Genomic DNA, 13,075 nt, shown 5'->3' with positions numbered 1-13,075 from the left:
CTCTGCTCTGGACTTGCTCCAGTTTATCTGCCAGACTATTTTAGCTGGAGTTTCACCTGCACCAAGAAGGTGGCTGGATTTGTGGGTCCTTACAAGCACCAGATCATTTTCTGCAGCATATTCCAAATCTTCTCCAGGTATTACACTCCTCTGTTGGAAGGTTCATAATCTTCTAGTAGGTTTTGGCAATTTTACCCTGTTTTTCTCAGGTTAAGACACACATAATCCAGAGATGACAAACGGTTTGCAGAAACCTGGCTGTTTGTAGACACAAACAAATTTTGTAAGTGCAGACTTGTTAGGGAAGGTGGGAATTTCAAGAACTGTCTGACAAAAATAATCCACCTTTAAACAGTGTAGCAAAGAAAGTAAAGCAAATTAAACTAATTTCAGGTGCATTAAAAAGGAATTTCTACTTTTTCTTTTCAACATACACCAGTTAAACTTCTTTTTTTCACCGTGAACACCATCACTGTTACGGCTTTTTAGAGAGAAAACGCAAATAGAAATATTCTTGTTTGCTTAAGATAATATATATTTTCTGTTCTTATACAGCACCTTAGAACGGTGGTATTTTACATTCTATGAAAAGTCTATTAAAAGCTATCTGCACTAAGACCTAAACAGCAGATAATGTAGAATTACATTTGTCAGCAGAAAGACAGCAACCACATCCCAAAGCCTCCTGTTCTCAGGGCAGACATGGGAACCTCGGGAAGGACCTCAGCTGCAGGAGACAGGAAATTGCCTTATTGTCTGAAATCTGGGGTTTAGCAGCCAAGTGTTTAATCACTTCTGGGTAGCAAAAGTTATGTATTTCCTTACTTATCAGTACACAAACATTACCAGAGCAAAGCTGGAAGCGTAGCTAACAACAAACCCCTAACGACCACATCTGGCACCGACCCTGTAACATCCACATGGGTCTCTTGGAAGGCAGGAGAAAGACCTGATTCGAGCAAAGCATCCCGCCCTGGAGCCCCCCTTGCCCCCCACACCAGCCTGCCTGGTGGATGGACACGGCCCAGCTGCCTCAAAGAACCAAAGCCCTACAAAGCCAGGGTCAGGGGAACACACCCTGTCATAGCCTTTTGTTTCATTCAGACCTAATTAAGCCACTTGCGGTGACAATAGTGGTGGTTTGTGTGAAAGTAACTGCATGTCACTCCCTGTGGGAATCTTTATAAAATATCTAGGAAATCAGGTCAGGGTGGGACAGTTCCCTTCTCTCGATTACTAGCAAAGCCATTACGTGAGGGACAGAAACAGCACAGTTCTGTTAAAATACAGATGCAAAGCTACTGTTACCTTCCAAGCCAAAAAAAATTTACATTCCAAATGCCTAAAAAGTCTTATCTAGACTGTCTGATTACTCTGCTTTGGCCAGGCTTCATTGCTTTTCATGACTGATAAAGCTGAAAAAACTGTATGTTTGTGGAAGTGTCTCCAAGATAATGAAAATAAAGTGATTTCATTACCAAATCACATGCCAAACATTTGCTTTTGCTGATGTAATTTGGCCTAATCTCAGTATAAAACACATCACAAAGAGTCAAATACTTTGTTTTGTTTTCAAAGAACTGTCTGCTGTGTGTCCTGTCATCACCCCAACTTCTCCCTATCCCCTCTCTAAAAATCCTTCGAGAAATGAACACGGATGCAGTGTTCAACAGTTGTGGTTTCCCTGCATGTTCATATGTAATTTACTGCTTCTCCACTCATCTCAAGCAAATCTTCCTTGCCACTCATCCTCATTAGTCCCATATTTTCTCCAGCTTTGAAATAGAAGTTGCTTATTAAAATCCTTTAAAAGAAATCTACAATGGAAATCCAGTGCAATGCTTTAGAAGCCAAACAGGCAAAAACAAAGGAGCACCAATATCAAGATAAACAGCTTGTATTTCAAGTACACCAAACACACCTAGGTGCCACTTAAAAAGTCAATAGAACATGTGGCCTTTAATATTCCCAAAAACCTTGACAGCTTCTGGACTCTACTACTCAAGCACTGTTTGTTTCGTTTTTTTTTTTTAAAACGAACAACACACACACACACAAAAAAAGCAGCTGAATGTCTCTTTGTAAAAAGCCACAACCTTTCATTCACTCAACTTCCTAAACTTGGCAGTCATCTTCTAGCCGACTAGTTCAAGTCTTGTGGACTTCACAGAGAACGCCTTTCTATAAAGATACGCAAGATAGCAACACTATCTAACAAATCTGCAACAAGTTTGGTGTGTTCATTATAAACCCTGGTTGTCAGGTTCGGAAATCTCCCCATTCCAATAATTATTTTGAAGAAATTAGTAAATCTAGAAAAAGGGATGGGTTTACTCTTTATGGAGTAAAGAGGTAAAAGTTTTCATTATAATATGGATATTTTTCCATTGGAGCATAACTGGCTTTCCTTTCTTTCATCTTACAATTCAATTACTCAATTAAAAACCAAATGTTTGTCTTGAGGGATGCAATCAGTCAGGTCAGCTGAACACTCAAACTCAGTGGCTTCTGTACTGGTATGTGCAGCACTGGAGAAACCTGGCTGAAAATCTCAGTTACCTCTGAAGGATCAACAAGTGTCAGCCCTTGGAGAGGAAATTTGGCCACCTTACCTGCAGGTTTATACACGCTGGATGATTTGCTTAATTAAGAGACAAGTATTTGTCTAGCACGACAGAGGAAGGTGGGAAGACTCGTGGAAAACAACCTCCCTGATTTACCACAAGGGGCAAGGCTGCAGAATAGGATGTTTGTAAACAAGTGAGGACTGGTAGGAAGCCAGTTTCTACCTCACAACAAGCAGAGAGACCTGGCACCCACTGCTCGTCCTGTGATCACCCTGCGGCTACGGAACACGGCAGCACCCGGCACAGACCAGGAGCTCCTTTCCCTTTCTCAGCTCTGTGGGAAGGAGAGCACCAGCAAAGTAGGCTTGTTAACTCCCAAGGCATTCATTTGGCCATCTTTAGAAATGGAGACAATGTGAAAAGGAGTGGAAGGGGTTTGCAGATAAAGACCATCCCCCATTTTATCACTCATGGGTACACCAGTGTGGTTAGGACGGGGGGGCACGGCTCAGGTTCAGCCACAAAACCTCCAACCCCAATTCTGACCCAGGGCTCCTCCTCTGCTGACTCACCCTGGCCCAACTCCCCTGAAACCGCAAGCTCTCTGTAATGCTGCGTTGGCTAAAGCATCACCGTGGAGCCCTCTGTACAGCAGGGACACCGATGCCACCGAGTCCCGGTCACACTGACAGCACATGACAGTGCCAAAAAGAGCCACTCCCTTCTTATGTAAGTCCTGGAAACACGGTTAAAAATAATTTTAGAGTCATTCTCCTGCAAAAAGTCTCCCAACAGGAGTTTTTGGAAGGAAAATTCATCTATTGTAAAATAAGATTTGAAAGGCCAAGTTCAGGAGTGGGTAAAACAAGAGAGGCATTTGGGGACCTGGTTTAGTGGTGAATACAGGTGGTACTGGGTTAACCAGTTGGACTCAATCCTAGAGGCCTTTCCCAACCTTAATGATTCTATGATAGACTTCAAGATCATTGAATTTGTTTTTCAGGATTTTATATGATTCCATATACACATATACCTACAAATGCATATATGTATATTTCTAAATGCACAGCTGTCAAACTTCTTAGCTTAATTTTATTTCCTTGCTTTATGCTAATATTGTTCAGCCTTGAAACAGCAGCTCAGACTGTACAAGTCCCCTGCCCAGAAACTGTGCCCAAGGTGGGGTCTAAAATACAGACAATGCTCAGAAGACCAAAGCTGTGCCCAGGAATTTGTCCCTCCTCCACTGATCCAAAACTTGTCCATCCAGAGAGAAATGCCAGAGTCTACCAAGGCAGCTGATAATTATGCAAAGTTTCCTTAGTTCTCTGGTGTAAGCATGTGTTTTGCAAAAACAGCATGGACCTTTGAAGGGGAAGGCAACACTACATATTTGCATGCTTTAGAGAACCAACACCTCCTCTCAGAGTAAGCCTGGGATGTTTCCATGTGCAGAAATCTCTGCTCTCTTGAAGCATGGGAGTGACAGAATTTCAGGTGCACAGCATGAGCCAGGTCCTACCCCCTGATACATATTTATACCTATCTCAAACATCAGAGGGAGTCTCATTTATATGTGCATGCACATATTGGTATCATTTACACAGGTAAACTGAAAGTAAACGTAAATCAAGTGCAAGTAATGAATCTGCTCCATACAGAGAGGAAATGCTCGCAGATGTCTTTAAAAGGCTAACGAATATACTAACACTAGCTGGATGAATTCTTGGTCATCACTGCATCATGTTTTGCACGTTCAGAAATTCAGCCTAACATTCAAACTGCTAGCATAGGGAACAACATGCATTAAACCTTTAACGTTCTTCAATTGTCCACTTCAGAGTCCAACTGTGCTCCTCTGCATTAATTAGTAAAAGATGAAAACTAGAGAGAAATTTTGTCAGCATAAAAAATTTGTGCTTTTTATGGACATATTTGCAAAAAGCACAGTGTGGTATCTACACTTTTGCCTGATTAGTACAAACTTCTGTTTCTCTCTAATACTGGTGAACTGGGTAAGTACCAGCTCCAGAAACAGATTTTGAACAGGACTCATTCTCAGCTTACAAGCTCAAGAGTGAAGGAAGCTCATGTTTTGTACAGATTTAACACTCATATAGGTGGACTCCTACAGTTTCAGAAATTTCATTTCTGCCCCAATTCTGTGCATGTCTTTTTACAGGACTCTGGTTTTATTTTGGGGCGTTTGTGGGGTTTTTTTCTTCTACAAAGAATTCAAGGCAAAATAATGCCCCCAGTAAGACAACTCTGAAAGAGCAGTGGGTTTGAACTTCTTAAAAATTGCTCAACTGGTTTTATTCATCCAGCTTAAAATTGTATCATTGTAGAAACTTTGAGAGCCATATTTGGCAATGTTCTTCAAGAGCAGTTAAGACACAGGATTATTGTTATTTAGCCAGAGCGGAACGTTCTGTATGTATAAAACTTGTGTATATTGCAATGAGTAACTTAAGTGTGGCTGAAGAGTTTATAAGCACAAAAATCAACAAGTACAGCATTCAGCTCTTAAATACCATGCAAAAAAAAAAAAAAACCCACCCAAACAGTTTTGGGATGAAGCAGCAGATTTTCATTTTGTTTAAAAAAAACCAAAAAAACAAAACCAAAAACAAACAAACAAAAAAAAACCCACAAAAAAACAATCAAAAACCTCCTCTGAGTAATTTAGAACCCAATTACATTATATCTCCCATATCTCCTCCAAAGATTAGGAAGATTGCAAAGTCGTATCTAAGAACCATGAGCTGCAGGCTCAGCTTGAGCGTCCAAGGCCACAACCTCATTTAAAGCCTTCAAGTCATGTATTTTTTTTTTTTTTAAATGATGCCTACTAGCAACCTTGGCTCTGTTTACAGAGCTGCAGTTGCAAAAATCCACTTAGCTCATTGCTCCAGTTGTGATCCTGCTTTAACAAGTAGGATTTTTACTCTGGGCTGATCTACTTCAAGCAGTCCCCAGGCAGTCCCACAGAGGTGAGTGCTGGGCACCACCGCCAGGATTTAGCTGTGAACTCCTGTTTCACGGCTGAAAACAGCACCTGGCACAGCACACAGGTAAGACAGAGCTAAAATCACCAGTTGCACTGGAGAGAAAGGGTGCTATGCATGCTGCAGCCTAATCTCTCTGCACTGGCTGGGGCGCCAGCATTTCTGAGAATCTCTTATCTGTAACAGGGGCTGTCAGAGCCCACCACCACAATGATCAGGGGGTCCACACTCCTCTCCCAGCACATCAGGCCTCCTCTCCCCAGGGAAAGGCACAGATAGGCTTTGCAGCAGCCTGTGATTCACACCCGAGGAATGTTTGGTAGATATCCCCACCGAGCCCGCAGACTGTGGTTGCTGCTCTCCTTCCCAGCAATCTGAAGATTCATGTTTCTCTCGTTAAATCAGCGATGACACAGTGAAGTGCAGGTCTGGGCACGGTCCAGATTCATGATGAACCTCTCCAAGTATTTCACGGAATATCTATACCCACACTCTTCACATACAGACATTCTATATCCATTTGCAAGTTGGTCTTGTGCGCATCATTGAAATGTCCATTAATTTCTGCAAGTACTCATTACACCATGCCACTAAAAATCAATCTTTAATCTCAAGGGGCAGTAATACCATACTTTCAACACTGTGGAAGGTGTTGATTAGCATTCTTCTTGGCAACCTTGTAAAGCATTACTTACACAGGCTATACATTTTATGTACCAACCCATTTCCACAAGACTTCTCACAAAATAAAAATTAATCGCTTTGCTTAGAAAGTTTACAGAACAAAGCCTTGGCTTTGTAATGTCACCCTGAGAGAAGACTTAGATTTTATATTTCACACGGGTCTTAAAACTGCTTTTTTGCTTTGCAAATACTTCCTCAAACTCAAAACCATGGAAATTTGGACCTGGGGCTGTACGTGTATGGTGAGGTACATGTGGAATATTTCCTATAATTGGTTGATCATCAGACACTTTCTCATTCCTTCCCTTTCCTGTCTGTTTTCATCACAAAGATGCTCCATGACATATGTTCAAGGACTTTTCCAAAGAACAAAAAAGGAGGAAGGAAGCACAGGTCAAAAAGGGAAATGAAGGGAAAAAGGAAAGGAGAAAAACAGAGCCTGCCAGGAAAACAGTGTAGATAGCTGCAGTGATACTCCTTTACTAAATAAAACTATATTAAGGACCCTTATGACCTTAGAAAACATTAATAATCATTGGGAGCTTATGAAAAATGAATAAAAGCAGAGGACTCTACATGTACTGAAGGTAACATGGTGTCCTTCTCCCTTGTGCTTTTGAGACTTTTCGGTCAATGATGCAAACCAGAAGAAAGAGACCTTCAAAACTGCCTATCTACTGAGTCCATGAAAGAACACTTCAGTGACAGTTTTAATTAAAAAGTCCTTCACATTTTGGTGTCTAGTTATCCCTCAGTATGTCCCTCCTCTCTGTTCTGTCTCTATACAGTTGAGTAGCTTCTTACAAAGTTACCCTTCTTGGGTAACATTTAGCCATCACTTGGCAGTAAATAAGTGAATTGCTCTTGGGACAAAGCTAGTAGAAATACTCTATGATAGCCAGATGAAACAACTGGCAGGAAGTAGAGTATTTTGTACAGTTTTGTCAGCAAGATTTATACCAGTGTTCAGTAGTGCTCTCTATCAAAACATGTATGGCATTCTCTGTGAAAAGAAGATAATTTCCTGTCCTCTCCACAACCAAGCCTCCTTCAGTAACTACCACAGAGCAATCAGCCACATTCCGCTTGCAAAAAGCACTGCCAGGAAAGGACTTCATCAATAGTGCAGGATTTTCTTTTGTTGTTTTTTAGCAACTAGAGCCAATGCCAGGTGACAAAGACAAATCCCCACACCTCCAAGCAGCACTTTCAGAGAGCAGCTTAGGAACTGCTGCTGGAAGACATTTGGCCAGGCCTGATCTCTTACAGCATGCACAAAGCTGAGGAGCCTGCTGAATATGTTACAGTCTGTACCTTGCAAAGCCCTGTTTAATAAAGTAAGTAGTTCCTGAGAGCCTGGAATGAATGCAGCCTACTTCTTCAGAAGTTTGCATCTCATGCCTGTTTGGTGATGATGTATAAAAAGGACAGAATATCTGAGACAGACCGGAAAGCAGGATGCTTTAAGGCCCACTCTTTCATATAGTGTTTCCACAGAACTTTCAGAAAAAAAAAACCTTAAAATTCGACCAAATCAGTTGATAACCAGTTTCAGCATATTAAAGGAAGGGCTACATGAACAGAGACACTGTATGTGATGGTAGAAACCTTGCTTCTGCAGAAAAACAAGCTTAGAAGTTTCCAAGCTATGAAATCCAAAACTGAACTCCACTTACCTTAGTGTTCATACAAGACTTTCCACGTTTATATTCTTTGTGACTCGCTCTTTTATCAAGCTTGTTCCACAAAGCTTTGGCCTTCCACGTGGTCACTCTCGATTTCAGTTTGGTGTAAAAGTTTCTATTGTCCAAAGGGTCTAACTCAAGTTGGCGAGTGAGAATATTGAACGCCTGAATGGTGCCTTTGCATGTTGATGCTTGTACGAAGTTTTCAAATATCTGGCCAGCCTGATTGTATTTTTCATCATCATTTTCCCCCATGTTCTAAGAGAAGAGTTTGAAGAGGATTAAGCTGGAGCTCTTGTGCCGGGGTACAGGTGATCAGCAATAGCAAGTACTTCCATACATATTATCCCTAGAAAAGACCAATGCACGTCACATTAGAGCAGGTTCTGCATGATAAAATTAAACACACAAACTGCACATACAATATGAACATAAAAACCCAGCATACAATGAATAGATAAGCAGGCACAAAAAGTCTAAGAAGTGACACCCAAGTGTTACAAACATAACATACTCGTGCTGTCACGACTTGCACTCACAAAGACTGTTATAAAAACCCTGCTAACTCAAGCCTACTGCTTCAAGAAAAACCAGCTTCACTGAGAGCCTGAGCATTTCTTTAATTTTCTTTTTTTTTTTTTTCAGTCCTAGATTACTGATGAAGAAACCCCAAATGTCCAGATTCTTTCCCCAAGCAGAATTTATGTATCAGCAAGTGACATTTTGGTCTTAAGAACTCATGAAAACCTGCAGCCAAAAGTCAATGCTGTTTGATTGATTTTTTTATGCTGTTGCACAAGTTAGGGCCAAGAGGGCAGCTGACCCCGAGCAATTTAGTATTGGCACAATCACTTGCCACAAGCAAATGCACAAAACAGGCGAAGCAGAAACATCATCACAAGTTACACCAGAACTGAAGAAACCAGAAAACAAGTAATCACAGAGAGCCCCCCTTTTCCTAACACTCTTGCCAAAATGAGAAAGGGTTTGGTGCTCCGGTGCATAGAAAGGAATTTTATCTCCACGTCTCCACATGTTCAGTGCTGAAGTTATGTGTTTGGAGTCTTACCTTGTCATGTGCTGATGATATAAAGTAATGATGTTTGGCCTGCTAAGCCCCACTGGCTTTTCCTAGTAACATGATCACTGTCAAACTGTGCCTGATACTCCAGATAAATACCCTTACATTCTGCAAGAGCAATGCTATTCTAAATTAACACAAGTTTCAAACAACTAAAATACTTTCATTGCGGCACTCCCTTATCCTTCTTTAACCTTGTTCTCCATCTCTAATGGGGAGCATATTAGAGTCAGCCAAGGTCCACAGAAAATATCCAAGTGGCTTTCACATTTTCCAAGAAAATTGTTACAGGTTATGTATAAACTTGTCCTCAGAAGAAGCTTTACCTGGACTCAAGCTCAGAAATTTAAGTCATGTATTCTTTTTCTTGCTATTAAAGAATTATCTGCCAGTCCAAGAAACCAAAAATTAAATCAATGCTTGCTTAACTTCCTACATAATTAGTTATTTTACTTGGAACCTCATCTGTTGGCTGATAGTTTTAGAATAAATTGTTAGAAAGGCCTTTGAAGTCATGCTTTTCAGTTTAATACTGTTCACAAACTATTCATTCTCTGCTTGCATTTCCTTCAGAGAAGAAAAGAGAAAACATAACCAGTGTATTTAAGTAGAGAAGAGACCCACCATGTCTATCTTACCATCCTCTAATACAGAAAAAATATTATGCACTTATTAAAGAAATCCCACGGAGAGATATAAGGAAGCATTTGGAATACTCACATTCCCTGTCTGAGCTCAAAATAAATAACCTTTGTATGCACATCATCAGTCTGCTGTGGGTTTGTGGGTAAAATAAATGGGCAATGTTTAGAGTTTGTACATTTTCTTAGACCAAATGTCATGATTAAATACTTGGTGCCAAGAATAAGTCAGGAAATTTTTGTTTTCCCCTCTGAATACTTCATTTATAGTACATTTCATGCCCTTTTCTGAAGAGCCTTGTGGCTTTGTGAGGCAAAAGCACAAATGTTTTGTGTGCCACGCCTTTCAGAAGATCTAACTTTTCAAGCAGCTGAGTGCCACAAACTCCCATTGACTCAAAAGGAGTTTAGGACATCCTGCACCTTCCCAGGTTTGAGCCCTCAAAGATTAATGAGCAAACCCCTCCAAGAACTATGTGCCAGCAAGAGGGAGCCTGGCTTTGCCACCGTGGTGCGGGTGCGAGGGAGGCCCAGCATTCCCCTCACCGGTGTTGGCTTTGAGAATGCAGAGCTACACAATGGGTTTAGGTCACTCCAAAAAGGACCAACAGATCCAAAAGTTCCATGGGAAAGACAGGGAACAACTGTGCAACACAATGCAAGACGCTACGATGAGGTTTGAACAGCTTGATATACATGAACCTCAGGATGTGAGGGCCCATTTAAAAAAAAATACTTAAAATCACAGCTAAACACTTACTTCACCTGACTTTTATACTTGCCTGAGCTATTTTTATAACAGAGAAGTCAAAGTATTTTCCTTTTCTCTCAAAATAATTATGAGCAGCTCCTTGGGGAGCAGGGAAGAGTCAGTGAAATGTCCCACCACGGACACGTCGGCTGAGGGATTGGCAACCAGATACTCTCTCCTGTGTCACCATAAACTCACATTATGCTGCCTCACTCGGAGCTATGAGAGACTTTGACCAACACAGGAGCTATAAAACAGTGCTTCCTCCCTACTGTTCTATTAGCTCACCCCAAGACTGTGGTCGTGCTCATAAAACACAAGTATCTTTGAATGTTAACTCTTGGCACAACTGATAAGCGAGTGTGATCACAAGCTCTTTGACCCAGTGCTTTTTTCTGCTCACAGAGACAAGAGTTTTATGACCTCAGCTGTTGCCATCCAGCAAGGAAGTGGGGGAAGAGCAAAGCTAAGAGATGAGAGCAGTATCTGAACCAACCAAAGAAGAAAAGCAGCGTGTGACAGTGCTGATAACAGCGAGGACAAGGCAGGAGCTGCTGTAGGCAAAGGGAAAGGGACAAAAGCATTTTTAGCATGGAGTGGAAGTAGGTGTTGCACACATACAGGCCTGGCCTGGCCCTCCTCTGCCTTTCCACTGGGGAGGACAGTCAGGACACCTTCTCCAGCCTTAAAACCTCCCTTCTCCAACACCACAAAGCCAAAAATTAGACTATTCTTTTCTGGGCACAAAATCTTCTCCTCATGAACTTCCAATACACTCCCATCTTGTCCATACTGAAAAACTGAGGAGTGGCATCTCAGTAGAGACATTTGCTCACTAGTGAAGCATTTCTCCTTGCTGTGTCAGAGGTCATACTCTCCAAAAAACTCACAATTTTGTGGTTAAAAAAGCAGGGTAAGACAGGAGACTTTGGTTACTAAGGTTTCTGGATTGCTGGAAACACCACTTATTTTCTTCTCTTTTTTTTTTTTTTTTGGCATGAACAATGTGTTGACAGATGACAGAGCTGAAGATGGTGCTGTAAGTATATGCAGCTGATGGAAAAGTATGCATTTTTTTGTGAGGAGTCACTGATATTTCACTGCAGTATTGTATATAAGTCACCAGAAACAATGCAATAAGGATAAGAAGTTCAGCAGAGTCATTCTTGACTATAATTAAAGTTTCCTGTCCTGTAACAGTCTCTGAGACTTAAGAGGCAATGCATTAACTGCTTACCTGCAGTAGAAAAATTAACAGTGTTTGCCAAAGTACAGGAATTCTTAGAACATTATAATTTATCCTTTTACTCCATCATATAAATCACTCTAGGGATGAAATACAGAGCCAAAAATTTCATCAAGGTGAGTACTGATGCTGAAACTGCAAACTATGCTTTTTTAAGTGACTATTGAGCTTCCTCTAGAAGCACAATCCAAAAATAAAATGCATTTTATTTGAAACGTCACTGAAGTGCTACAGAGCCCAATGAAAATTTGGGTCAGTGAAAGGAAAAGAACAAGAGAGCAGGAAATAGTCTGGACAAGAAGTTCTTTTAAGTCAGAACTGAAGCATCCGTGGGTTAGGCACAAGAATTGCCATTTTTGGTCCCATGCATGATGCATTAAACACATACAAGAACTTGGCCTTCCACACAGCTTCCCATGGGATTACAGGAGTCTCTGGAGGGCTCCAGGGCACAAAACACACTGGGAAGAAGGGTTCCGTTTCGATGGCCCCCTCCACTGTCAGAAGTTATCCCTGCCTCCTTTCTGCCTCCAGCAGGGCAAACAGGAATGTCAGATAAGGAAAGCTGAGAAGTGCTGCTCATGCCTGGTGGCTGCCCAAGAGAAAGTGAAGATCTTGTTACAACTAAAAGGAAAGCAGTGCCAAAGGGGCAGAGAGAAAGCAGAAATTAAAGCAGTGGTGCATGTACAGATGTATACACAGGAAAGCTAATGTCTCCAGTCCTGGCTGATATTTCCTGACAGAAAAAAAACCCAAGCTCTGCTACTGCAGACAATTTTGAGAACACTGAAAAAAGCAGCTCCACTCTCAGGGCAATTCCACTAAATATCTCTAGTCAGATGGATGTATGGAGCTGGTTCACATCTGCACATGGAGTCTGTCAGCAGCCAGCAGTAAAGCTGACACATATGAGTCGTTACAGGAAAATAATAAAACTTTTTGACAGCAGCACCACGCAAATTGCTTGTCAGCAAGGTCTTGAGGTACTGTCTGCAAAAATTAAAAACCTCTTTTGGCTTATTTGTCCCACTGGAATGAGAGCAAGCCTAATTTAATTCAAACTTGAAGCACTTAAGTTCTTCCTTAGTCCCTTAAAGCGCTGTTTCTAATACTTGAGAACATGGTCCTCGGGGAGATCGGGAAAAGATTAAATTCCTTGCATTTCAATACTACTAATCCTGATTCCATTTTCAATACAGCCCTAATTCTGTCATGTTTACCAAGAATAAATTCTTTTATTAAGACTCCAGTTTGGCATGCAGGATACAATACATTTATTGTTTGCTTAAGGTTAGAAACAACAACAGAAACAAAAGGCTGGGTTCTGCAATGTCTGTGGAAATCATAGTACTCATCTACTTGGGCCCTTCCTCATCATCAGTTATAACCACAATATTTCTGCTGCCTCTTTC

At 41.2% G+C, this 13,075-nt stretch overlaps 1 protein-coding gene across 6 annotated transcripts in view; it reads right to left on the bottom strand.

Annotated features, from left to right (window-relative positions):
• MICAL2 (microtubule associated monooxygenase, calponin and LIM domain containing 2) overlaps positions 1 to 13,075 on the bottom strand; it is a 107,682-nt gene that overhangs the window by 86,508 nt on the left and 8,099 nt on the right. For all 6 annotated transcript variants that reach the window (XR_001859352.1, XM_017726308.1, XM_017726309.1 and 3 more), the window contains exon 2: positions 7,936 to 8,293. Coding sequence is in view for 5 of the 6 variants with exons in the window: in XM_017726308.1 (XP_017581797.1) it covers positions 7,936 to 8,199 (264 nt within the window). In the remaining variant the exon portion in view is untranslated. The remainder of the gene's footprint in view (positions 1 to 7,935; positions 8,294 to 13,075) is intronic.

Source organism: Corvus brachyrhynchos, unplaced genomic scaffold (assembly GCF_000691975.1).
Source record: "Corvus brachyrhynchos isolate BGI_N302 unplaced genomic scaffold, ASM69197v1 scaffold281, whole genome shotgun sequence".
NCBI classification, from domain to species: Eukaryota; Metazoa; Chordata; class Aves; order Passeriformes; family Corvidae; genus Corvus; species Corvus brachyrhynchos.
The sequence above is the reverse complement of the archived record's forward strand: the minus strand, read 5'-3'. Positions and strand labels throughout refer to the sequence as shown.